This window comes from Echeneis naucrates, chromosome 6, assembly GCF_900963305.1.
Source record: "Echeneis naucrates chromosome 6, fEcheNa1.1, whole genome shotgun sequence".
NCBI classification, from domain to species: Eukaryota; Metazoa; Chordata; class Actinopteri; order Carangiformes; family Echeneidae; genus Echeneis; species Echeneis naucrates.
Window position 1 is genome coordinate 9,197,938 of NC_042516.1, and position 27,477 is coordinate 9,225,414.

General features: G+C 38.3%; 1 protein-coding gene across 3 annotated transcripts in view; it reads left to right on the top strand.

Annotated features, from left to right (window-relative positions):
- dnah5 (dynein, axonemal, heavy chain 5) overlaps window positions 1–27,477 on the top strand; it is a 79,199-nt gene that overhangs the window by 14,837 nt on the left and 36,885 nt on the right. Inside the window, exons 15-55 of one of the 3 annotated variants that reach the window (XM_029503497.1) lie at window positions 51–164; window positions 417–623; window positions 878–958; window positions 1,326–1,416; window positions 1,596–1,741; window positions 2,248–2,419; window positions 2,681–2,935; window positions 3,568–3,764; window positions 3,932–4,025; window positions 4,750–4,892; window positions 5,043–5,119; window positions 5,248–5,372; window positions 5,503–5,738; window positions 6,090–6,308; window positions 6,530–6,592; window positions 6,850–7,088; window positions 7,763–7,910; window positions 8,076–8,168; window positions 9,182–9,381; window positions 9,535–9,688; window positions 10,018–10,181; window positions 10,388–10,544; window positions 10,784–10,996; window positions 11,280–11,504; window positions 12,482–12,654; window positions 13,815–13,885; window positions 14,314–14,421; window positions 14,537–14,724; window positions 15,171–15,365; window positions 15,963–16,097; window positions 16,416–16,523; window positions 17,018–17,171; window positions 18,064–18,210; window positions 19,586–19,827; window positions 20,274–20,450; window positions 21,035–21,239; window positions 21,470–21,612; window positions 23,108–23,242; window positions 23,615–23,737; window positions 25,899–26,112; window positions 26,468–26,691. In XM_029503497.1, the coding sequence (XP_029359357.1) occupies window positions 51–164; window positions 417–623; window positions 878–958; window positions 1,326–1,416; window positions 1,596–1,741; window positions 2,248–2,419; window positions 2,681–2,935; window positions 3,568–3,764; window positions 3,932–4,025; window positions 4,750–4,892; window positions 5,043–5,119; window positions 5,248–5,372; window positions 5,503–5,738; window positions 6,090–6,308; window positions 6,530–6,592; window positions 6,850–7,088; window positions 7,763–7,910; window positions 8,076–8,168; window positions 9,182–9,381; window positions 9,535–9,688; window positions 10,018–10,181; window positions 10,388–10,544; window positions 10,784–10,996; window positions 11,280–11,504; window positions 12,482–12,654; window positions 13,815–13,885; window positions 14,314–14,421; window positions 14,537–14,724; window positions 15,171–15,365; window positions 15,963–16,097; window positions 16,416–16,523; window positions 17,018–17,171; window positions 18,064–18,210; window positions 19,586–19,827; window positions 20,274–20,450; window positions 21,035–21,239; window positions 21,470–21,612; window positions 23,108–23,242; window positions 23,615–23,737; window positions 25,899–26,112; window positions 26,468–26,691 (6,555 nt within the window). Of the gene's footprint in view, window positions 1–50; window positions 165–416; window positions 624–877; window positions 959–1,325; window positions 1,417–1,595; window positions 1,742–2,247; window positions 2,426–2,680; window positions 2,936–3,567; window positions 3,765–3,931; window positions 4,026–4,749; window positions 4,893–5,042; window positions 5,120–5,247; window positions 5,373–5,502; window positions 5,739–6,089; window positions 6,309–6,529; window positions 6,593–6,849; window positions 7,089–7,762; window positions 7,911–8,075; window positions 8,169–9,181; window positions 9,382–9,534; window positions 9,689–10,017; window positions 10,182–10,387; window positions 10,545–10,783; window positions 10,997–11,279; window positions 11,505–12,481; window positions 12,655–13,814; window positions 13,886–14,313; window positions 14,422–14,536; window positions 14,725–15,170; window positions 15,366–15,962; window positions 16,098–16,415; window positions 16,524–17,017; window positions 17,172–18,063; window positions 18,211–19,585; window positions 19,828–20,273; window positions 20,451–21,034; window positions 21,240–21,469; window positions 21,613–23,107; window positions 23,243–23,614; window positions 23,738–25,898; window positions 26,113–26,467; window positions 26,692–27,477 lie in introns of all 3 variants that reach the window. The other 2 variants (XM_029503499.1, XM_029503498.1) reach the window with 2 other exon arrangements.

The following is a 27,477-nucleotide window of genomic DNA, read 5'->3' on the forward strand; positions in this document are numbered from 1 at the left end:
TAGTGTATTTATCCTTCTAAGTTATACAGCACCATTTATTTCTTGTGTAGCACCCTGGTGTTCTTTCCACACCAGAGGCAAAGAGGATCATCCGGAACTTTAACAAGGTAGCAAAAGTCCTGTTGGAGTTTGAGATGCTTTACCATTACAACTGGATGAAAAAGGTAATGGAAGAAACAATGAAAGAAGGAAAATGAAATTTTATAGATATAAATGTTACAACATATAGTATGGAACAAATAAATGAGATGTAATTTGAACAAAACTAATACTTTTATGAGGAAAATATGTTTAGAATCTGGACATTTGCAATGTGCACAACATACATATATGCATGTATATTCTTAATCACTCTACTTTCAGTTTCCTTTTTTCACACAATTGTCTTTAAACTGCACATTGCACCTCATTCCCAGGTGGAGCATGCCCGTTTTGGCCTGCAGGCCTCTTTGCTGGTCAGATCTCCAGAGACGGGGGAGCTGTTTGTCAACTTTGACGCAGAGATTAATACCCAGATCAGAGAGGCAAACTGCATGACAAGGATGAGTTTAGAGATTCCTCCCTTTGCTGCTTTGCTGCAGCAGAAACAGGACACCTTGAAAAAGAACTATAACATGATACAGGTGGATATACAGTCATATGCATCTGCAAGTACTTACAACATAAAGAAGAGAGAGGGAGAGAGTGTTTGCTGGTGGCAGGATAGCATGGACTTTGTTGGAAATTGAAAATCCATTAATGCAAATCATTTAACCAAGACAGAAACTATAAAGAGAGAAGAACAAAAATACATAAGTGCATATTGCAAAAATATTGTTCTGCTGAGAAAGTAATTTCACTGTCTAAATAAAACTGTGTAAATATATTTCCTCTGTAGTTAATGCTGAGTGAGAACACCAGAGTGCGGGCAAAGATTCAGAGTGCTTTTGAACAGCTGGCCATGCCGCATGTAGCTAAGGTAATGTGTGATTATGCTCGTTTCATTCGTCCTCTGTTTGAGCTTTTTTGGGATTGTATTGTCTCTGACTTTAATTGATTTTTTAGCACTTGGAAACTCAACACAGTTTTAGTTAAAATGAGACAAACTCATTTAGAGGAAGGGAAGACTGCTTCAGGAGAAAGGGACACAAAAGACAACAACACATTTGGAAACGTTAATGTAATATATATATATATATATATATATATATATATATATATATAAATTTAATACATTTCCAGGGCTCACCATATTTAAACAACACGTTTTTTTTATTGCTTTGTTAGACATAGTTTATCTGAAATAAATTGTACATAGTACATATCAAAGATCACTTACTTTACAGGTGGATGAGGCTATACAGCCAGGCTTGACCTCCCTCAATTGGACATCTCTGAACATAGACAAGTACCTCAGCAACATTGACAAGACTTTGGGTAAGAAAAAAACCCCCCAAAATTCAGCACAGGCGTTATCTGATAAAACATGAATATGTTCTTTGTGTACTCACTAGTGTGTGTTCTGAAGAAAAGCTTAAAAAATAAAAAATATTTTCAACTGTTTTCACTTTTTTCCACATTTTATTTTTGCTTCCTCTTCTTCCTCGTGTCTTCAGTCGACTTGGAACTGTTGATGGACAGGGTGAACGACTTGGTGAAATTTAGGATAGATGCAGTGCTGCAGGAGATGAGTGGCTCCACACTGTGCGTCCTGCCTGAGGATGAACCGATGACCTGTGAGGAGCTTGTTCAGACCACCAGGGTAAATACATAGGAGTAAAAACGACACCATTAACCTGTAGTTCCAATCCAACCTCCATTCCTCATACAAAGAAAGTGTATACAGAATTTAATAAGAAAGAGCTTTTGAATGAGCTCAAATGGCCCTGCGTTCCAGGCTGCAGGTCATCAGTTATGATTTATTCACATGGGTGAATAGCTGTTGTGATATGACAACAAAGTAATTTTAATGATAGCAAAGGGAATGTGCTGTATATTAAAAATGTGAATGATGCATTGACTCATGGGAACACTCTTGGAGCCCCAATGCATGGAAATCACTGACACTAATTGAAGCTGACATAATTTGAGGTCTGCATATCCTCATTTAAGTTATACCAGTACTTTGATTGGAAATTTAAATAAATACAAAAATTATAAATATACATGTTTAGATATTGTGCTGACTTCTTAACAGAATGCTATGCTTAAATGCACAGCATTAGATGTTATATTAGTTTATGTCACACTATATACATATGTGTACAGGACCTGTGCATAAGACAGGCTCAGAATCTCCATACGAAAAGCTCACTAGTGGAGGAGGCTGCTAATGAACTGATCAACATGCTGTTGGAGTTTGACCACGTTCAGCGGGAGGAGGTGGAAAGAGTTGAAGAAGAAAGCTGCGTCGAGCGCAAAACCATGGATCACGCGGATAGTGAAGGTACATGAACATTTTACTCTTGAGATCAAGTAGAACCAGATAAAATATGGTTCAACAAAATAGCTGGAAGATATGTGAATGTGAAATAGCATATCATCACATGATTGCATGTATGAAGGCTGAATTAGACACATTTCATTTTTTTGAGTATTTAGAACTTTAGAACGTGGTGTTTATTCACATTTGAAATTCTTCAACTATCAAGGCAAACTGTAGTCAATGTTTCTTATAAATGTGTCGCTTCCTTCATCTAAGGGGATGATGAGGGCCACTCAGAGAGCCACCTCTTCTCCAGGAACACTTTGCTGCCTTCAGCCAGTGTTGGACCTTCCTCACCCTTGATGAGGAGAAAGAAAAAGAGAGATCTAATGGAAGTGATGGAGGAGGAAGCCCAGGAGCTGCTCTCCTACTTTAACCACCGCAACGTGGACGCATTGCTTAGATTAACACGCAACACACTTGAGATGCTTCGCAAGCGCATCCATGCTTCTTCACTCACGCTGTTTTTGGGTGGGTCCTGTGTGTGTGTGTGTCAGGGTAATGATAGTCTTCACATTAGAGCCATGGCTCTAATGAGCCTTTCAGGTGAAACATCTTCCATAACCTAAAAGAAGTCCAGTTGCTGTTGTTCCAAGCCCTTGACGCTGTGTAACCATTTTAAAACATAAGTGCGAGTGAGTTATCGTATTATAAGTATTATATAATTGTTACCTCAGTTTTTTTTTGTTTTTTTTTAATTCAACAGTTAATCGGCTACTTATAATAGAAACTGAATGTCATATTTTTAAATGAATGAAATTGATACCTAATACAAATTGAAAACATGGTACCTTAATCTACTCTATTTCATGTTCCATTTTCACATGTAGCTATTGTTTGTATTGTAGCTATTACTGCTATGTTGATAAGTAGTGGAGCAATAAAACACATTAGATGTTTTGGAACTCTTGATATTCACTGTAGCCTCAATAGACCCCAACTGGCCATAAAATGAATAGCCTAAAATTTTATAATGGATATAAAAAAAGCTATGCTTGTTAAGGATTGTAAAAATATACAGATCTTTTTTCCAACTAAGTAATTCTGCGCACATAAAATGTCTTTAAATGAAGTGTCAGAGCATCTTTACTCTCCCACTGCAGCAGAGAATGAGTCGACCAGTCAAGGCAAAAGCAGCAGTCAGCAGGCAATCTTCAGGCTCAACGTTACCCTCTCCATCCCGAACATTGCTGTAGTTCCAGCTCTGGAGGAGGTTCAGCAAGCTTTAAATCGGGCTGTAGAGTGTGTGGTCAGTGTCAGCAAAGGAGTGGCCCAGTGGAGCAAAGAAAGGATTTCCAAGGTGGGTTTGAGCTAAAAAGGGAACAATAATTTATGGCAAGTAAAAAACTTATTCTTGCGATAACTGTAAATAACTAATGATACTTGATACTTTTAATTTTCTGGATTGATAACTTCATGTTCCTGTAGTCTAAGATGTCCCCTGTCATTTTCTTTTTCATTTCGCAGAGGAAAATGAATGAAAGACGCATGGCAGCCCTGAAACGAGACAGTTCAGAGAGTGAATCAGAGGATGGAGCAACAACACACAGGAGCCTGGCTGGTATAAGCAGAGGTGACATCTAATTTCACATAATCTGAACAATCCAACATCTCAACAGCTGGACAATAGAGTTATTTATCTATATTGTTTTCAACATGAAGAACGCAAAATGCCAACTACTGCACCACGCTCTTTTGATATTAAAGATTTCTTCATTACACAGTTCAGCAGAGCAAATCACATTTGACTAGGAGTAGAAAGAAGTGTGTTGATGGAACTGACATGAATATGTCCATGACTTTGGAGGCAAAATAGTTACAACAACAGACCTAGTCACCCACATACAGCAGCTGTTTGATTTAAATCGCACAATAGCTAACATGGAGTTAATGTAGTGAAACACTCAAAATACACAAAATATTCTCAGGAGGTTCACTGTAGAGTCACAAAAACCATGTTCAATAAACTCCAAAGTTGGTCTCTTTGATCGTTGGAAAAATACAGATGACTAAAGCATCCACTGACTTAAACATAAACACTGTCAGAAAATGCCAGTGTAAAGTGATTTTATATATATATATTTTTTTTTTATATATTTTCAAGTATCAAACTTGTAGCTACAGTGCTCACACTTCACTCTAACATTTATTTTTTTTGTGTGTGTTGGTGCAATTATCGGTGAGAGATTAGAAGCAGGTTTAATATGCAGATAATGGGCACATCCTGCGTATGCACTATATGCACTTTTTATCAAAATGTATTCTGTCCTCCCAACTCTTTCCAGATGGCAGCACCTCAGACATTTCAGCATCTTTTACTCAGGCCATGCCATTCCAAGCCAGAAACTACTATAAGAGTGTGTCTGAGAACAAGGAGATAGTTAAACTAGTGTCTGTTCTCAGTACGTCCATCAGTTCCACCAAAAAGGTATATCTTGTTTCATTCAATCAGATGATTATCTTAATGAATAGTACATATATGGAATACGCTAAATCTGTACAGTCAGCTGTAAAGCTGCAAAGGCAAAACAACTGTATTTAAGTTTTTAATTCCCCCCACTTCCTACATAACATGCAGGAAGTGATGACTGCCCTAGATCGTTTCAGCTGTTACCATCACATCTGGAGAAAGGACCGTCAAGACACCATGCAGAAGTATAATAAATTGATCACTGATCATCATATCTGACTTTTATCTCAGGCAATTACAGCCTTTAAAAACTACAAAAACCATCATGCCTTTTCTTGTTGTTTTTTTTATTTTTTTTGTTTTTTTTTTACAGCTTCACCCAAGGAAGTCCCCTGCTCTCAGAGTTTGAAAGCCAGATCCTTTTCTATCGAGATCTAGAGCTGAAGATAAACTCAGAACCAGAATTCATTACAGTTGGAGCTTTGGCGCTGTTCACAGGTTGGATTAAGTTATTTGCTGGAGCTGTTACTTGCAATAGCTATAACTTAATCACTACCTTTCAGATTCTAAAATATGACACTTCAATTTTCATAACTGGTAAGAAGTTTCATCTACATCTTTGTCCTAGCGGACCTGAAGCTGTCGCTCACTTCTGAAACCAAGAACTGGATGGTGGACTACGGACTGTGCTGTAACAGGAAATATCGCTCAGAGATGGAGCATATCTTTGCTTTTGTAGATGAAGCAGGAAAGAAACTGAATAGACAAATCAAAGATTTGGATGATATTCGCATCGCCATGGCAGCACTCAAGGAGATAAGGGAGCAGCAGATATCTCTTGATTTTCAAGTTGGACCTATTGAGGTAAAGCAGAGCATAGTAACATTATTCTGCCAACCTCCACACACAAACAGATCGACACAGTGGAAAATATCTGGATTATTCCAGAAGTGTGCTTGAGAGCTTTTTAGCAGTGTTTGTTTAAGTTGTGTGTGAGTGTGCGCTTATGTGTGTGTGTGTAGTGAGATCATTTGTAAGGCCCAAACATGAAGGTCACTTTAGTTGAGTATGAAACATTTAAGTGATATTTATGAGAAGAAGAAATCCACTCAGGAAACCTGATTCAAATGTTGGAATAATAAAAATTAGGATGTACGGAATGTGTGATTTTTACATTTTTAGATGTGAAATTATAGCATTTTTCCCTCCTCACAGGAGTCCTATGCCATGCTACATAAATATGAGCTTTTAGTGGCTAAAGAAGAGGCCGATAAGGTGGATACGCTGCGTTACACATGGGAGAAGCTGCTTTCCCGAAGCACAGAGGTGCAGAATGAGCTGGTGGCCCTGCAGCCAAACTTCAGAGGAGAACTTGTCAGCAATGTGGGGGCCTTCCTAGAAGATTGCCAACACTTTTATCAGGATTATGAGAAGGTGAAGGAAAAACGGCTGTACACTGAAAGGCTTAGGTAGCCTTCTCAAACACTTACAGTATAGTCCTAAATACCCATCCAGCTTAAAACAATGATTTGCTTAAATTACATTGATGACCATTGTGGCACACAATGATTATGCTGTTATTTAAATTGCCAGATTAAGATTTAGCTGAATACCAGCTGGCAAATTTCAATTTCTTTTTTTTTTTTCTGTTTCAGGATGGCCCTATGGCGGTAGGGCTCGCTCCTCAGGATGCCAGTGATAGACTCATCATGTTCCAGGTTTGTTACTGATAATGACTTTTTCTGATAATCAGTAAATTAATATTTTTTTCTCTGTCATTTAGTGTTTTTATAACACTGTTGTAATGGTTGAGCTGTATCCTACATGATACTATGACATACATAATACATACAGCTTCACTGCCCATGGATTCTGTAGAGCAACTCATTGCCAATATCACACCAAATCAGGATTGTTAGAACTTTCATTATTGCTTGAACTGATTCAGGATATTTTGTGCCATTGTTCTCTTTAGAATCGATTTGACAACTTGTACAGAAAGTACATCACTTACACAGGTGGAGAGGAGCTGTTTGGACTTCCTGTTACCCAACATCCTCAACTGCTGGAGATTAGGAAGCAGCTGGCTCTGCTGCAGAAGCTGTATGGCCTTTACAACAATGTAATCGAAACAGTCAATGGTTACTATGAGATCCTCTGGGCTGACATCAACATTGAGAAGATCAATAATGAGTTACTGGACTTTCAAACAAGGTTAGACATTAATGTAAATTAAACTCATCGGTATAGAAAAGTGACAATATATAAAACAACATATAAAGAAAAGTAATGTTACAGAGAAACAAAAAGAAAAACAAATTGAGTCAAATGGGCTGATTCACATTAGTCTGCCTTTCCCAGCAGCATCACCCCTGTCCTGCCTAAAATTGGCTCCTTCCTCTGGAGTTATGCTATAATGCTTTTCATTGAGTATTGCATGAATGCTCCAAAAGATTTCAATTTCACCATTCCCACCTATGTTTGTCTCTGCACTCTGTCCTCTACAGGGGTTTATACATTCTGCACATGTCAAAGGGAAATTGCAGGAGAAAGAGAAATGAAGAATATTAAAGTACCATAAAGTGGAAAAGTAGTTTTTAATGTCTCCACTTTTTGTGTTCTGTTGTGAGTGTGAAACAGGTTGAGCGTTGTAAGCAGTTAGCAGGAACCAAGAGAGTATGTGCTGATGTAAGAGGTGACTATTATAGGACATCTTCACCCTCTGGCAGCCATGGTGTCTATAAGTTTTTAGAAGTGCACAGAGCAACTGTGCAATATTGTTGGTGCATGTACTTTCTAAACAGAATGCACACAGATATCAGGCCTGTGGAGTTCGGTAGGCCGGTATTTGTTTGTTTTGTTGACTGTTGCATCACCATGACTGGCAGGTGTCGCAAGCTGCCTCGTGCTCTAAAGGAGTGGCAAGCCTTTTTGGACCTGAAGAAAACGGTTGATGAATTCAGTGAGTGCTGCCCACTGCTGGAACTCATGACTAACAAGGCTATGATGACGCGTCACTGGAAAAGGATAACTGAGGTCAGAGACACAAGGCCACCACTACATGGCACTGCAGTCCCTAGTTATTTCATTTCAGAATGACTTCAACACTCACTGTATGCGATACATTAGGCACTGTTGTTGACATGGTATGCATTGACAACCTAGATTCCTTGCAACGAATTTGTCTTTTTCTGGGAGCAGGTGACTGGACATACATTTGAAGTAGAAACTGATACATTCAAGCTTCACAACATTATGGAGGCTCCACTGCTCAAGTACAAAGAGGAGATTGAGGTAAAAATGGATAGAATGCTACCTATATGGGAAAACATTGATTTGGAAAAGCACCTTATTTTTATAAATGCATCATTGACATCTTTGTGGGTTCCCAGTCATTCAGGTCATACCTTTCTGGCAGAGTTGAACGTAGGATTCATTCACAACTGGATTCAGTTGGAGATTCTTGAATCATATCAATTTAGAAGAATCTGTTCATCCATATTATAGATGATAAATAAAGTAATGGCCTTTGGTCATTTATTTTTATTGATCAAATCCTTGAATTACATTAAACTAATATATGCCCGTACAGCAGCCCACAAAATGTCAGTGTCTGGATTGCCGCCTGTTCCTAAAAAAATGTAAATAAAAATTGTCATCAATATTCCGAATTTACAATCCATTTAAAAATAATGCAAATCAGATTTATTTCTACTGGAAATAAAAATAATTCACTAGTGGCAGAGATGCATAGACCCAAGGGTGAGGAGAGGGAGCCCTCCAATTCTCCTCCCCCCTTAGGAAAATGCACCCAAATGGGCTCTATAGCAAGAGGTAACAGAACTGCAATATGCCTTAATGTTATCTTCACAACGCACTGAGCATTAATCTTGGTTTCAAATGAATGTGTTGACGCTCCAGCAACATTTTATACAGGCCATTAAATAAGCTGACAACACATTAATAACTGTTTTGTTCTGGTGATAAAAATCAAGTAATGTCTATACAGAAAGCATCGTTCAGTTATTATACTTCTGGCATTTTGTCAAAAATTGCTGATGATAATGATGATAGCAGAAATTAAAAAATGTTAAAAATTAAAAATGTTTGGGGATAATATTGTTAATTATGCTTGTTATCCTGACAAAGATTTAGCACTTTGTTATACTATGCTCCTATTTTAATTTTCTGCTACTGACATTTATGGGATGACACTGACATTCGGTGGTATGCACTGTGTATATACTAACTGACAGTACTCCTGTGCTCTCTGCGGTATTGCTTATGATTTCTCAAATTTCATGCAGGATATCTGCATCAGTGCAGTGAAGGAGCGTGACATTGAGCAGAAGCTGAAGCAGGTGATTGCAGAATGGGACAACAAAACCTTTACGTTTGCCAACTTTAAGACCCGCGGAGAGCTACTGCTCAGAGGAGACAGTACCTCGGAGATCATTGCCAGCATGGAAGACAGCCTGATGATATTGGGCTCTCTGATGAGCAATAGGTATGTCTGTGGTCAAATTACTTTGATGAGAAAGGATCAATACATTTTCTGTGCAAAACATGTTCTGCCACCAGAGGACTGGGAAATGTGATTTGATCTTTTTGGCATGTGCTGTAATTTAAGGTTGACAGGCTGATGTAAATGCGTTCCCAGGTATAACACCCCTTTTAAAGCCCAGATTCAGAAGTGGGTACAGAATCTTTCCAACACCACAGATATAATTGAAAACTGGATGACTGTTCAGAACCTCTGGATCTACCTGGAAGCTGTGTTTGTGGGAGGAGACATTGCCAAACAGATGCCCAAGGTAGATTATAGAAATCCAAGGAATTTGTTCTCTAATTATGTCTGTAATTTTTTGAAATGGCATGGTTACCATGGTTAAGTCTCTATTATTAATACATATAATATGATGTCCTGGAAGCATCCATTAGCATGGTGTGCAATCAAAATGTGGTAGAAATGTATGGGTGGCATGTTTAAAAATGCAATCTGTTTCACATTTTTTGTATTATTGCCAAGAATATCCATTCAATATTAGTGTCCTCTGCAAGTCTTTGTTGTTAGCAAAAGCCAAAAATGCAATCTCTGACGAAGAAATGACGAATGGACTTAACTGATTCTAACCTTCTCTAGGAGGCAAAGCGTTTCTCTAACATTGACAAATCATGGGTGAAGATTATGATGCGAGCCCACGAGATGCCCAATGTGGTACAGTCATGTGTTGGAGATGAGACTATGGGACAGCTGCTTCCCCACCTCCTTGAGCAACTGGAGATATGTCAGAAGTCACTAACAGGGTGAGCATGAAATTGGAAAATTGTATTCAACTCATATGTCCAAGTGATATGACTATTCAAAGCTGATATAGCAGAAAAATTATTCCAAGTGGTGTGCTTTTGAAAACAATTGTAAGAAAAAATATTTTTTATAGTTCTGTGCAGATGTATAGACACATGTATAGAAAAAGTAACATAACTTTTTTTTTTATCATGCTGTCAAACAGCTATTTGGAGAAAAAGCGTCTACTCTTTCCTCGTTTCTTCTTTGTCTCTGACCCTGCCCTGCTTGAGATCCTTGGCCAGGCCTCTGACTCCCACACCATTCAGGCCCACCTTCTTAATGTCTTTGACAACATCAAATGTGTCAAATTCCACGATAAGGTAATTGGTTTTATGCAGCTGCTTATCATTCTTATTGTTTTGGGATTTTTTCTGCTCAGTGTCACAGATCATTGGCATCTTTAAACCCTTCTGACAAGGAAAACAGAAGGCCATAGTATTAAATTTAGTAAACATAAAAAAGTGAATGTGAAGAATGTATACATATTTGATATGTTATATTACATATATTCATTGGATCAGTCTCATTCTAATAAATAAAGCATTTTCATCTCTCACAGATATACGACCGTATTTTAGCTGTGTCATCCCGGGAGGGGGAGACTGTGGAGCTGGAGCGTCCCATCACAGCAGAGGGAAATGTAGAGGTTTGGCTCAACGCCCTGCTGAAGGAATCGCAGCGCTCTTTGCACTTGATTATCCGACAGGCCGCCCTTACCATCCAAGAGTCTGGCTTCCAACTCGCTGACTTCCTTAACTCCTTCCCTGCTCAGGTAGGCTGTAGTTGGATTTAAAGCAGTAATCCATTACAGTATAAAAACCTGGGCCATTTGTTGACTGTGGGCTGTTAATTAGAGGAAAACATGTGAGAAACATGAAATTTTAGGGTTATCTACACCAACTAAATGAGTCTGCTTAATGTTCCGAGGCATGTGTTGTCCTTGTCCTCATTTCCTGTAATGTCAGTTTCGATTTGAAAGCGCTTTTTTTTTTTTTTTTTTTTTTTTTTTAAATCATTCAGTGATCTAATTCTTCAAGGTGTTGTTGTTGATCTAGGTGGGCCTGCTAGGTATTCAGATGATATGGACTAGAGATTCTGAGGAGGCTCTGACCAATGCTCGTTACGATCGCCGCATTATGGCCAAAACCAACCAGCTCTTCCTGGACCTGCTCAACACACTGATTGACATGACCACAAGAGACCTGGGTTCAGTGGAGAGGACAAAGTATGAGACCCTCATCACCATCCATGTCCATCAGAGGGACATATTTGATGACCTGGTGAGTATCCTGTTGATAATTTAGTCATACCTCTTCACCTTTTGTACAAAAATATATTGAACCAGAAAAAACAAACTTTGTATCATTTCTCCTCAATCTTATATCTAATCAGAGTGTAGGGCACTCTGATTAGATATAAGGCTCTTCTTTTCATGATGTACATTCACTATTCACCCACACTGGAATTAGGGTATCAGAATACCGAATGTTGTTTTTTGCAAAAAGTCACTCTGATGAAAATCTTCAAAGCATTTCTTATTGGCAGGCAAGTGATATTTAGAACTACAGAAAGGGTGACTTTGAAGTCTACCCCTCCAGACACAATGAATTACAATGCTGATATCCAAGGTGAATAGAGCAGGTGTCAACTAACTTTATTTTGATGCTTTTTCATCATTATTATTTTGCTCACTTTTAAATTGCTTTGGATTGAAGCACCTGCCAAATAACTTAATGTTAATCTAATTCCACTCACAGGCTGTATTCAATTCTCCCCCTATGCTTTGCTCCTCACCTCAATGGCCTCTCATATAATGTCTGTTGCTCTTCTTCTACCCAATCCTCTTTTCCTCTCTGCACCTTTTCATCTTATTTCATCTTTCTATTCATCACATTCTCTTCTGACTGTACCTGGCATATTCATGTTACCGATCCCCTTGACTTGTGTCCTTCCTGCTTCCTTCTCCTGTATCCTATCTTTTGCTTACATCTCATATTTAAATCATGGCCTTTCACCTTTTTGCTTTCATCCTCCATTACTTACCTTGCAACTTTGTCTACCCATAACCTTCCATTCATTTCATGCCTCTTCATACATCCTACCCTTCTATTCCTCCTTCTCTCTTTCTTCTAACTTTTATCTCTCATTTCTTGAGTGTTGACCTTCACCTTCCTATTCTTTACTTGCCTTTTTCTTCCCCCTCCCATCTCTCCCTTTTCCTCGTCCCTCCTCTCACCCTCACCCTTACTCCATCCAGTGCCGGCTGCACATCAAAAGCCCCAACGACTTTGAGTGGCTGAAGCAGTGCCGTTTCTACTTCAATGAGGATTCAGACAAGATGATCATCAACATTACAGATGTGGGCTTTGTCTACCAGAATGAATTCTTGGGCTGCACTGAAAGGCTTGTCATTACACCGTTGACTGACAGGTATAGGTCCACACATAAGGACACAAGGAAAAAATAACACACTGACACACAAGACAAAGGTTAAATGATAATCAATCTTTTTGACTGTGCTGGCCAGAGATCAGTATGAAAAGGTAAACAGATACATTTATATTCTTTGTACATGTTAAAAAAGGCCAATATTTTTATGACCACTTGTTTTTTGTACAGTTTGAAGAAAGATAACAAAATTTTGGAATAATTACTGGCTGCCAAAATGCTCTTACATCAGCCAGCAAATATGTGAAAGACAACTATTTGCTGATGAGCTAATATGTATGCAGCTATTCGGAATATGTTAAGGCACTGTTATGTCCTCTGTGATGATGCAGGAAACAAACGATTAGTTTTTCATTGAAAAGAAGAAAAACTGATGCAGCTCAAGGTTAGCAACTGTTAGTAACGGTTGTCTCTTTGACAGTAGAATTGGTCACTGTAACATCTGACATCAGCTGACATCAGACAGCATCTCTACAAAGAGGTGGCATGCTGCCCTTCTGGCTAAAGGCAGCAGGGTAGCCTTGTATTTTCCCTGCCTCCTTTTCATGCCTGAAACATTATCTGATTCACTGTCTTTAGCTATGATGTATTTTGCTGTTTTCTTTCAATCACTGATTGTTTTTTCTGATTCTCTCACTTAATCTGTCCTTTATTCTCTCTACCACTGCCTCACCTCCAAAAATGAGTAAATGTGGAACTGATGCCACATGAAAGCAGGAACAATGATGATTGGAAAATAATCCAGCGGACAATCTATTGAAAAGCAGTAGATAATAAATCATTTATTTGTTCTTTATCCTCTACAGTACACAAAAATTATTGCATGCACAGTTTTAGAATGAGGTACAGACCATCTTTTCAGTAAAAAGGCAGAACTTAGCCAGGGCCAATTTCAGGTCCTATTGTCAGTCACCTCTCTAACCAAGGGTCGCTGAGCAAGAAGCTGAAACTCCATTGGCTTCATGAGCAGCCCTCTCTTCCTCTACCTGGCATCTAGGCTGCCTGAATGATCATACCACATTACTTTCATTGTGTGAGAAATCAAATGTGAAGGGAATGACAAGCGCTTTGTCAGAAATTTAATTCTTAACCTTCTATGCCTATGAAATCATATTGAAGTTTGTGTGTGTGTGTATTTTCAGGTGCTACATCACCTTAGCCCAGGCTCTCGGTATGAGTATGGGTGGAGCCCCTGCTGGCCCAGCAGGAACAGGTAGGCCTGGAAAAAAATCAACATGAAAACTAAAGAAAAATACAGTTTTGTTTAGTTTTGCTGGACCCCAGACATTTAGAATGCAATATAATAGCTGATGGAACTGAACACAATGTTTTGCATGCATGTCACTAGTGTGGCAGTACTGTAATGATGTTAATTGTAATTGACATAGTGTTCAAAAGATTTTGCCGACTGCATATGTTCCTCTCTGTCTGTGGTCCTGTTGCAGCAAGGATTTCTAACCTGGTCTGTGGGATATTTCCTGCACTGATCTTGAGACATGGTGGAAGAGGGGTTGTTACTTTTCACAGATCAAAGGATTAGCATTAGTTTTGGTGTTTTAATGTGAGAATGATCTATTTCTGTCAGCATTTAAATGGCTGTAGTCATTGTAGAAAGTGACAAAACTTCTTTTTGCTTTTTAGGCAAGACTGAAACCATAAAAGACATGGGTCGCTGTCTGGGAAAGTACGTTGTGGTCTTTAACTGTTCTGACCAGATGGACTTCAGAGGCTTGGGAAGAATATTCAAAGGTAAAGGTCACAGAGTAAATTGGTGCTTTTATGTTACGTAAATAACTGAAAAAGGACATTTGGGTATTTTGAATATTTCTAATTGACCACAAAATTGCATGTATCTGGTCTCCAGGTCTGGCTCAGTCAGGCTCCTGGGGCTGTTTCGACGAGTTCAACCGCATCAACCTGCCTGTCTTGTCAGTAGCCGCCCAGCAGATTGCAATAGTTCTCACCTGCAAGAAGGAACGTCGAAAAAGCTTTGTCTTCACTGATGGAGATAATGTGGATATGAACCCAGAGTTTGGAATCTTCCTCACCATGGTCAGTAGCACAACAGTACTACACACACAAGCCAATGTGTCTAATATTCAGGACAAGGGTCAGTCAGTTAATTACCATTAGTCAGTGTTCATTACTGTACTCTTCATCCAGTAATAGTAATAACAGCCTCCAAAGGCAAGTCTTTAAACAGAAGAGTGAAATAACTCCAGCATGTGTGGAGAGGAATCATTTCTCTTTATCTTACTGTGTGACGTCACTGAAGGATAATGCTTTCTGTAAATTTTAATGATAATCAACATTTTTATAGTTTGTGATTATACATTTGTTATAAATTTTACAGTTTTCATGCACCTGCTTTTTTGTTTGTTCCTCTGTAGCACAGGTTCTAAATATTTTATGTATTGCAGTGTGCATTATTTCTTCATAATTAGCATGTAATTGTTCCCTTTTCCGTCTTATTTAAGAGTCTTTTTCTGAATAATCAGAATCCAGGTTATGCAGGTCGCCAGGAGCTTCCAGAGAACCTGAAGATCAACTTCCGCTCAGTGGCCATGATGGTTCCTGACCGTCAGATCATTATTAGAGTAAAACTGGCGAGTTGCGGCTTTATAGACAACATAGAGCTTGCCCGCAAGTTCTTCACTCTCTACAAGCTGTGTGAGGAGCAACTTTCCAAACAGGTAAAAAAAAAAAAAATGCTGGAAGAGATCTGATTGGAAAATCTTTAAATTTTAATATTTTCATCTTTCCCTTTACCTTTTTGAGTAAATGTCGTATTTTAGCCATGCATTTAAAAGTTTGGGTTTGGGTTAGGGTTATTTATAACACAAGGTGCACTTGTGCTCATTTCCGAACCACCATCAAGAGCACAATTTTTAGTGGAGAAAATAAAGTTTTTCATGCAATGAGTGACTTTAGTTGTAGTATTATATCCCTCATGTAATAGCTAATTGGCCATTTGGGGACAAAAGCTTTGAAAAGGTCAGATTTAGTCACGTCTCAGTGATATTCTTAAGAGAAATAAAAGCATGTGTGCGTGTGTGTAATCCTTAAATCAAAGTTATTAAGTCACTATTTGAGCCTCATGTGGAAATATGAGTGGAAACTCATTCTTTGTCTTATCACCTGCATTATTATTTAATGAGTTATAGTGGAAAAACTAAAGGTTTATAGTTTTTGGCAAAAGGAGAACAGCGGAAGGGGTGGTATGAAAACTCACTTAGAGGAATCCAGTGTTGTCAAAGTAAAATCTAAAATGTTTTTTCCTGACTGACCAGGTTCATTATGACTTTGGCCTACGGAACATCCTGTCAGTGCTGCGGACGCTGGGAGCAGCCAAGCGAGCAAACCCAAGTGACACAGAGTCCACCATCGTCATGAGGGTCCTCAGGGACATGAATCTCTCCAAACTGGTAAATTGAGAATAGAAAATGGAAAATGAAAAAAGGAATAGAATAGTCAACCCAAATTCTATATTTTCACAAGAATATTAGATAATTGCACATATATATATGTATATGTATATATATGTATATATATGAATCTCACATGACTCTGTATGACTGTATGACTCTGTTTCAAATTGTATGTATGTCCTTGTATTTCAAGTTGATTTGATGACATAAAAGAGTCATGATGACATACAATTTGAATCAGATTTATGATGAATTATTCTCAGTTTGGATTTTTGCTAGCTTGGCTCACCCTGTATGCATTTGTGTATTTGTTAGATTGATGAGGATGAGCCACTTTTTCTGAGCTTGATTGAGGACCTTTTCCCGGGAATCCAACTTGATAAAGCAGGCTACCCTGAGCTAGAGGTTGCCATTGACAAACAGGTAGGAGGGAGTGAAGAACGAGTTTGTTTATGGGAGAAATGTACAGTGAGAGAGCGGAATGGGACCCGATGAAAACAGGGTGGAGAAAAAAGGGAAAAAAGGTGAAGTTAAGTAGATGACTGAGGGATTATAAAACCCTTCTTTCTTCAGGTCTTCAATGTCATTCTTAAATGCCTCAAGCTACAACAACTGATGGGTTATGCATGATGTCTGTCACTACTTGTTAAGGGCCTGGCCTAAGTAACTGTGGAAATCAGTGCAGAAGAAAATACAAGTAGTACAGTTAAATATTGGGTCTTCAGGCTGTAGTCTGTTTTGTACTATCATCTCTCCATTAATCTACACTTGTCTTGTCTCCATATGCTATATGCTGTCCAAACAGTATCAATTCAGATCATGTCTCTGTATTTATGTGTACATTGGTGTATGTAGATGCTTAGTATGGGAAATATAACAGTGCTGCAGATTAATTTACTATAAATATGCTATATCAGGTTGAGGATGCAGGTCTTATCAGTCACCCACCCTGGAAGCTGAAGATAATCCAGCTGTTTGAAACCCAGAGGGTCCGACATGGCATGATGGCCTTGGGGCCCAGCGGAGCTGGAAAAACAACATGTATACACACACTGATGAGAGCTATGACGGGTAGGATTTTGTGCACACAGGTATTATAGAGTTTGCATGCTATCCAGCACGCAACACCGTCAGGAAGGCAGCTGATCTGTTCCAGATTCATTCTACAGCATTAGACATTGACCCTCAGCATACAGCTTGAGTCAAAGAACTATCTTCAGAGATAAAAGGAGCGAGGAGTCTGACCCCCACAGAGCCCTGCTCTGAATATTTCATCAACTTGGAATTAGAGATAGATAACACTGAGACAGTTTAAACCCACTGAAGAACTATTGCAGAATACTTACTTGTCTGCCATTATAAGTAAATTTGCCTGGTGCTGCAGTCACACTTAAAATTAATTAGATCAGGATTCTTTACCCTGTTAGTAGATCGCCCTACCACACAGCAGCTTTTGGGCATTTGCTTGTGTTTGCTGGCACACGGAGAGTGACACGAGACACCTGTAGTCCCATTGAAATACTATGCTCTGCAAAATTTAAATGATTCCTTGAGGCAGAGGAAATTCCTCGATCATTTTTGTAATCGAGGTACTCAAATTATTTGAGGAATCGTTTCAGCCCTACTTTCCATTATTTTACAAAGCATTGTCAGTTTACCTTTTGTGCATCAAATTTTTGCACAGCTATATAGGTACGGAAGCATGACGAATGTTTTAGCTGAGTGTTTACATTGTTTACCAAGTGGGTGTAAAATTACTAGTAAATTTCCGCTTTGGCCAAACTGCATATCACTCCCATACACAAGTATACATGCAAGTCTATTATTATATAAGTTTACTGTCTCTTTTCTGCTGTTAGACTCACAGATGACACATCATAAATCATTGTTGAAATTGCTCTTCATTTGCATCCTTTTCTTGAAATAAATTGATTGTGCACGCAATACCTCCCTTTATTTTCAGATTGTGGTCAGCCCCACAGAGAGATGCGTATGAACCCCAAAGCCATCACAGCTCCTCAGATGTTTGGTCGCCTGGATGTGGCCACAAACGACTGGACTGATGGTATCTTCTCAACACTGTGGAGGAAAACACTGAGGGCAAAGAAAGGTCAGAGAAGTTAATTACTTAGTATTGATTTAATTTTTGGTGCAATGTGCTGATATTAATGGAGTTTAACATACAAGTGACTAAATTAACATTTGTTGAAGTGTTACAACTTTGTGTTAGTGAAATTATATTGGGCAACTCAAAAAATACAACACAAATGTTTCATGGCAGAATCCTTCCTGCTAAGTTAATATGAGAATGAAATAAAATATCAGTCATCAGTCCTGGCGACTGAGTCGCTGCTGTTTTCAGAAATGGATCTTGAAATAATTCATTGGTACGAATAAAAATCATTGATTTAGATTATTTTCCTATGAGAACTTTGAGGAAACCAGCTTACAATCACATTGCAGAGAACTTTAAATATCTTGGGACTTCCTTGCTTCCATAGTTAAAAGCAGCACCAACAGCTGTTTTATCTTTCTGCTCAGTCCTATGCCTACACACTTCATTAATAATGCATGTGTGCATTGGGCTGAATGCACATTATGCGCTTGCTTTTATGTGTCAAAATATGCATCTGATGTGTTCAGTTAATCCTACTATGCATATCTTTGAACACGATACATTCCTTATATTTCTAAATTGCCTTTGTGCAGCTGTTTGTGGTTCATGCTGTTTACAGACAGTAATCCAATGCAGAAAGGTGCTGTGACAGGATGTGAATGACAGGCCTACAACTGACATATTCTACTAGAAAAATAAAAGCCCCCAGAGAATATAGTATAATACAGGTGCATTTACCATTTTCAGGTACATTTCCAAGTATTGTCTATTTTAATAAATCATGTAAAATTGTGCTAATGGCTCATGTGAATAAAAGCAAGTCATAATTATATTTAATTATTTTTGACTCTTCAAACTGTGAGTCCATTTATTTAGCAGTGAATTTGGGTCAGTGCTCGCAGAGCAGAGCATAGCATAGGATCACAGTAATCTCAATACTGTGGTTAATACAATACTGTGTTCAAAAAGAACCTGATATATTAATGACAGCATCGCTGTATAATCTATCCTGATCAATTTCTTGATTTGGAGTTTATTCCTTTAATAGTTGGTCTTGTATTGGCACTTTGATTCCAGTTATTTTAGCTGAATAGCAACTAGATTGGAATTATATTTATGGCCAGTAATAATATAACTGATAAATTACAGGTCTGATGTTCCCTACAAACTGATAATTTTTTTCCTATTGAAAACCCAGTACATATCAGCAAGTATATTGCAAAAAAAAAAAAAAAGAAACAGTTGCACAATGTATTCTATGTATCAATGGAATATTCAGAGGCCTTTTAATTTAGGATTTTAGGTCAAAGCAGTAGTTCACCTTTTTCATCCATATGAAACCAAACAAAAACACTGTTTTCTCTCCCAGGAGAGCACATTTGGATAGTTCTGGATGGACCAGTTGATGCCATTTGGATTGAGAACCTAAACTCTGTGTTGGATGACAACAGAACTCTTACACTGGCGAATGGAGACCGTATACCCATGGCTCCTAATTGTAAGGTGGTTTTTGAGCCACATAATATTGACAATGCCTCTCCAGCCACTGTCTCACGCAATGGGATGGTGTTCATGAGCTCCTCTGTGCTCAGCTGGAGCCCCATACTTGAGGTGAATAAACAAAATGATTTTTTTACTCCACTATTGTATAAAAACAAATTGTTTTTATTATGATAATTTCTTGTATGATGTATGTAGTAAAATTAACTGCTTCATAACATCTAACTACAAGGGGAATTCCTTTGATAACTATTGGAGTTTGGTAAAGGATTTGGACATCAAAGACACAGTTTCTGTCCAAAGGTCCTCATTGAAAATTAAAAATACTGAAATTAAGCCATATTGCTTCTAAATAGTCCAGAAGTGGGCATGGCTATTTCATTCTGCAGGAAGAATAGTTTAGAGGAATTCACTTCTGTGCTATAAATAAGCAGGATATAACTGGGCCACAGAACCAATACATAAACAGTTCCCAGGCCTCATGAGGTTCAGCAGTTTGAAACTAATGTAATTCATATAATCTTAACTGACTGCAGTGATATGCTCGCTTCTCTCAGGGCTGGTTGAAGAAACGGTCCCCTCAGGAGTCAGATGTGCTGAGGGAGCTCTTCTCTTCCTCTTTTTCTGAGCTCTACCGCTTCAGTGTGCAGTCTTTGGAGTTCAAGATGGATATGCTAGAGGCCTTTGTCATCATGCAGTGCATCAACATGCTACAGGGACTCATGCCACCTAAGGTAAGGTTAAAATGTTCTGACTGCACTCGTACACCATTAGTGTATATTTCATGGTGAAGCTGATTCATCCTGCCAAGACAAAAATGACTGTTGCGGTGAAAGATGAAATTTACATAAATAGATGACAATTAATCACACAGAAAAATAGAATGGAAGCTAATTGATGCCACTAGCAGAAGTATAAAAGCCATAATTATGCCCAATTTTTGCAATGAGGGCATAAAAGCATTAACTCCAAATAATACATTTTGGATTTTGTTCCTTTTTTAGGAACAAAATAGGTATCATTACACCTTAAGTAGTGTTGGCCTGCCATAATTAGATCACACATCAATTGCTCAGTGGCTCAGTAGCCTTATTTTAGATGAGATTTGTTTTTTTTTTTCCTTCACTTTTGCACAATTTTTGAGAGCCTGGTAAAATTAGCATTGCCCTGTTGTGTTACACATAGGCCTTTTTTTGTGTTGATGCTAACACAATTTGATAAAAACTTTTTTATGTTTCTTTCTCCTCACCCTGTGTCCCTGTCTTCTCTAATATTAATTGTTTTAAAAGTACATGGGTATAATGGTTCTAATCTCCAGGAACAGTGTGGTGACTTATCCAGAGAGTACTTGGAGCGGCTATATGTCTTTGCGCTCATGTGGAGCATTGGAGCCCTACTTGAACTGGACGACCGTAGAAAGATGGATATCTGGCTCAGAGGGAATGACAGTATCCATCTGAATTTGCCAGACATTCCTCATGGCAGCGAGGACACCATGTTTGACTACTATGTCACAGCAGATGGTATGCACACATTGATAAACAGATGTTATCACCTATTGAATAGCTGCCAGGGAAAATTAAAGCTATTCCTTGACAAGCAGAGGCATCATACCTCTTGTTGCACATTTTGATTGCAGGTAAACATATTTATCAAATTGGAAAATAACCTGGAAGCATCATTTTTTGTGTTCATCTCAACACCATTGGTTATCTGTTGATGCTTTATTTATTTATTTATTTTTTTATTTAAGGTCATTGGATCCACTGGAGCACCAGAGTGGAGGAATATGTTTATCCATCTGACATCACCCCAGAGTACAGCTCTATTTTGGTCCCCAATGTGGACAATGTTAGAACAGACTTCTTAATTCAGACCATCGCCAAGCAGGGCAAGGTATGATGTGATGCAGAAGGTTACATTTATAAACAGGGGCAGTCCTTGGTAAAAGTATAAAGTAGTGTAAAGCAATTGTGTCATACATTTTATATATACATACACATTTACCTCTTCATTGATTTTGTGAAGGCTATGATAAAGTCAAAGCCAATTTTATTTATTCTCTATCCACGATGTAATGATTCATTTATGCCCTGTTTGGATAACATGGCAGAATAGTTGGATGAAGCATGGCTCAACTAAAAGACCAAAATTAAAATGATGTGGTCAGTATTCCGCTTAAAAGCCCATAGAATGCTCCACAACATGTCATTCATCATATTGTCTTTGTGTGCCTCTGTGCATGTGTTTACATAATGAGTCATAGCGCCACAAGCGGAAAGTGGGGAACCTCTGTATGCTGGTGTGCTTCTAAAGAAATGGTTTGTGGTGTCGATGAGATCTCTTTTAATTCCACTCATTCTGGAAGCTCTTTTCATTTTTATTGGGTGCGCTTAATTAGCTTTTTTCCAGAGTGTGTACAAAATGTACAGATAAAAAAAAAAAGTTATTTCATTATGTTTAATGTTAATAAAGGCTGATTTTATGTGTGTGTGTGTATATATATGTGTATATACAGTATGTGTGTGTGTGTGTGTATATATATATATATATATATATATATTACCACAGGATTTACCATTAACAATAATTTGCAGTTGAGTTTTCTCATCCCAGTTTCTAAGATCTTTAATCGTAGCATTACACTAGTTTAAATCCCAGGAGTTCCCAGGAGTCAAAAATCATCCATAATAATGAATCTAATAATGAATTAATAATTGGACGTGATCACTAATCGCTGATCAGTAAATTAAGGCATTGAAATATTGTGTTATTTTCAGCCATCTTGTGCAAACATTACACCCTTTTCAAACAAGCATATTAAGGCTGATTGAAAAATGTCTCGTTATGCTATCTCTCTTTTTGGTGCCTGTATTCAAATCACAGTGCACACATTTGTCCTGTGATGTCTCTTAGCCATTCAGAAGTTATTTGTGGTGGAAATTCTTATTTCATGACAAAATAAAATGTATTCAACTTTGCCCATCTTGACTGTTTTAATATAAGATATGTATAAGAAAATTGCTTTACAAATTACACTAGATAATAAACAAGCAGGCAACAAGGACAGCAACAGCCAGCAACAAACAAGAAAAAAAATAACTAAAAAAATCCAGGGTCACATTAATCCCATTCAGCTGAGTGGAGTCAGTTATTTTTTCCCAGTAAGGTTTAGAGAAGCATGACAATTCCTTTGAGATTCACATAAACTGAAGGTCTATATTCACAGGGCCTGGTTTATCTGTTTACCAAATATCAATCTTGTCAGGTCATTCAGTTCAGATTTACTTTTAAATTATTAATAACTGGAAATTGTGTTTTGAAATGTTAGCATACAGATTTTGTTCATATAGGAAGCTTAGGCCTAATAAAAATCTCCATGTTTTTCCAGGCTGTTTTGCTGATTGGAGAGCAAGGAACAGCCAAGACCGTTATCATCAAGGGTTATATGTTGAAGTATGATGCAGATACCCACATGGGCAAGAGTCTCAACTTCTCCTCTGCTACCACACCCCTCATTTTCCAGGTAAAACAGAACTTTCTCTTCACAACCTACTTAATTTGTTTGGATTCCACAGCTCATTGTGACACTTTTTGCAGTTTAATCTGATTGTAGATACTCTATGTCTGCATTAACTTGTCAAGGATTACCATGAACCTGGGAAGACTTATTGATCAATGTCTGGTCTGATGAATCATGTGCAGACTTGAGGAAGGAACACTGTCTTCTTTCTGTACATGGCTAAGCTGCATATTGATCAAGCTGTCAGAACAGATTATGTCTAAATGGAACTTAATAGATTGGCCATCTGTCTTTCTCTTCCCCTCACATTTTATCTTTTTTTGTCCACATGTGTTTTTTTTTTTTTTTCCTTGCTCCCCCTGTTTCCCTTTTTAGAGGACAGTTGAGAGCTATGTGGATAAGAGGATGGGGACCACGTATGGACCCCCTGCAGGAAAGAAAATGTCCATTTTCATAGATGATATCAACATGCCTGTCATCAATGAATGGGGAGACCAGGTTTGGGATCACTTCGATCAGTGACAACCTGTCCTTTAGTATTTCCACATATTTAAATGAATGTTGTCTTTGTCCAAACTTTCTCTATTGGTTTTTGTATAGAACAAACAGATTATAAATACTAAGCAGAAAAATATATTTCTATTTACATATATTAACATTGACCAGAGAGCAAATAAACAGACACACGAATAAGGAAAAACAAAAGAAAAGGAAAGGGGTGGGGCTCAGTTCATTTCTGCTACAATGGTCAGAGAGTCAATGTATGAGAGGAAGGGCTGCCACATCTTATAGAAACTGCTTGAGGAACCTTTCAAGGAGAGCCTAATCATCTCTAGTGTAATGCACTGCGGTACGTCTATAAACCATTCATTATGAGTCGGGGGAGGGGGGTGACCATTTTAGAAGAATGAGTCTTCGCAGTAGTAGTGTAGTAAGTAGTGTGGTGAATGCAATGATTTTTCGTGTAGACTGAGGCACACTGCGTTAAGAGTACAGTCCAAAGAGGGGTTTGAATAATATGATTTGGCCTGTTGCTTTACTAATTATTTCAAATATTGCTGCCCAAAATTCTGATAATTTAGGGCAAGACAAAAACATGTGCACAAAGTCAGCAAGAGCCTTCCCACATCTGTTACAGGAGTCTGTTCTGTCAGAGTAGATTTTGGCCAGCTTGGCATTATTAAGATAGGCTCTATGTAGAATTTTACATTGAAGAACTACTTAAGACCACCTGTAGCCTTCCTAAAGGGGAGGAGATCATGAGGGAGAAGGTCAGCGGCAGAGTTAATTGGTATGTAATCACTTCTTCCCAAATTAAGTTTGTAACCAGAGTACTTTCCAAATTTCTCAAAAATATCTAAAATTATAGGGAGACTGGACGCAGGGTAGGAGATGTATAACAAAAGATCATTAGCATAAAAGGAGATTTTGTGAAGCTTTTGTTGGCATGTGACACCCTCAAACCCATTCCCACTCCCCAGCCAAATGACCAGGGGTTCGACTGCCAAGGCAAACAATGGTGGGGAAAGGGTACAACCCTGTCGGGTGCGTCATACTGTTACAGGCTACAGAAAAAGTATAGAGAAGTTTTATCCAATCCATAAATTCAAGGCTGAGGCCAAATTTATCAAGAACATAAAAAGGCATCTCCACTCTAAAAACAAAACAAGTTCAGGGGAGAATAGAGAATATTAAGTAACCTGCTTGTGTTTGAAGATAAATGTCTCCCAGAGGTGAAGCCAGTCTGGTCAGGATTGATGAGGGTCGATATGACTCTCTAGAGGCAGCCTGCTAGGACTTTCGCTAGTATTTTAAAATCTGCGTTCAAGAGGGAGATCAGTCTATAGCTACTGCGAAGAAGCTGATCTTTGGCCTTTTTTCATAGCAGTGTAATTGAAGCCTCTGACATTGTGGGTAGAAACAGGCCCTTTACCTGGGCGCCATTGAAAACCCTAACAATTATTGGGGCAAGAGTTGCAGAATAGCTCTTGTAAAATTCAGTGGCGTAACCATCAAGTCCTGGTCCTTTATTACTCTGTAGAGTGCTGATTGCAACTTCAACCTCAGAGACTGTGATAGGTGCACCTAGGTCAGTAGCAACCGCTGGGTCGATTTGAGGGTACGTGAGCAGGTCAAGGGGGTTTGGGCCTACCCAGTCACATAGAGAGGTTTCGGAGAAGTACAGTTTAGAGTAGTAGTCTATAAACACATGTTAATAGCGGTGGGATTGGTTGTGGTGCCATGAGAATCTGACCTAATCCTAGGTATAAGTTTAGATTCAGCCTCAGTTCGTGCTTGGGTCCTGGACCTGGTTAAAATCACCTCCAATTATTATTTGATGATCAGCAGCATTTGGAATATTAGAAAAAATGTTGGACATAAATTTATCACCGTGCCAGGTTGGAGCATATATTGAGGCCAGGCCTCAGGGATGTTCTGTACTGTAGTCTTTGAGGAAGAAAAACCACAAACGATGATTTAATCTTGCATTATTAATTTCAAGTAGTTTTTATTGAATAGAACTTTTCTGTGGTTTGACATTTTTTGATGATTTAATCAAATTACAACATTAAATGAACTGATGCTAACAGCAACCATTTCTGTACCTTGTTAAGCATCTTCTTGGTTTAAGCCCCTGCTTTGTTTCCCTTCATCATAGGTGACTAATGAGATAGTCCGGCAGCTGATGGAGCAGAATGGGTTCTACAATCTGGAGAAACCAGGAGAGTTCACCAATATTGTAGATGTTCAGTTTCTGGCAGCTATGATCCATCCAGGAGGAGGCCGGAATGACATCCCACAGAGACTGAAAAGACAATTCACCATCTTTAATTGTACTCTCCCCTCAAACTCTTCCATAGACAAGATATTTGGTGGGTAAAGACAGTGTAATGGAGAAGTAAAATCCTCACCCATTGTGTGTTTTTTTTGTTTTTGTTTTTTGTTTTTTTTTAAACAATCAATCCACTGTCAATGCTACCAGAGATAGTAAAATAAAAATGATAAAACTACTAATACTTCAGCAAGACATGGACATGAAAACATTTTATTTGCAATTAACTACAATAACTCATCAAACTTTCTTATATTTTATTATCTATTGCTACAACAATACACTGAAAATGTGCTATTAAATTTTAATCAAAGGACACACTACGTATCATAGCTGTTTTTGTCGCTCCTGTTTTCAAATGAACAAAAATCCATCTACTTACTAATATTATACAGGAGTGATAGGTGAGGGCCACTTCTGTGCACGCCATGGTTTCATTGAGGAGGTCCGGGACGCCGTGCCCCGCCTGGTGTCGCTTACCCGCCATCTCTGGCAGTTGACCAAGGTCAGGATGCTTCCAACTCCTGCCAAATTTCACTACATCTTCAACCTGAGGGATCTATCCAGGGTTTGGCAAGGCATGCTCATTACCACTGCTGAGGTGGTCAACTCCATCCAGGTGAGAAGTTTTAAGCAGTGTTTACATTCATTTAATGAGCAGGGCTGTGTCTTGAGTTTTAAAATGTTATGTAATTAAGAGTTATATAATTAAGAAACATGGTTCACATGGCAGATTTGATAATCACAGTGCTTTAACTTGAGTTCCCCTTGATGTCTGTTTATGTGTATGTGTAAACACCATGGGGAGAAATATATGGAGTGTTATGTATGTATTATGTATATGTATTATGTAATAGAGTAGAACAGTGCAGTGTGCTTAATGATCACAGCATTTTAGTAGAGGAGGGTACTATGTGACTTCATGATATAATGTTATCGTGCAATAATATTTGCAAAAAATACACATTTTTGGTTGGTAAGAATGAAATGAGAGAAAAATGTACGGACATTTGAAGTTTCTGGCATTGCAAACTCAATTGTTGCTGAGAACTAAGTCTCTGTTGGTTTCTGGTCTCACCAAATAATAGAATAAAATGCAATATATCTTCTACTTCAGGCTTTCTTAACATTGTTGCTGAGGCAGCCAGTTTAGCTCAGAAGACTTTGGCTACAAAGGATTAGGCTTGAATACGCTAAAGCACATATAGAAGGAAAATACTGAGGTATTAAATCTTAATAAATGTGACTCTCCCAGCCTTTCATATGAAGGTGTGATATTCTATGTCCAGATTCATGCAATCAATAAATCAGTCAGTGTTTAGTCTATTGAATTTCAACATGAACAAATGGTCCATTGTCTGTCCTTCATGCAAGTTTTTGCAACAACCTTGTCCTCAAATACATG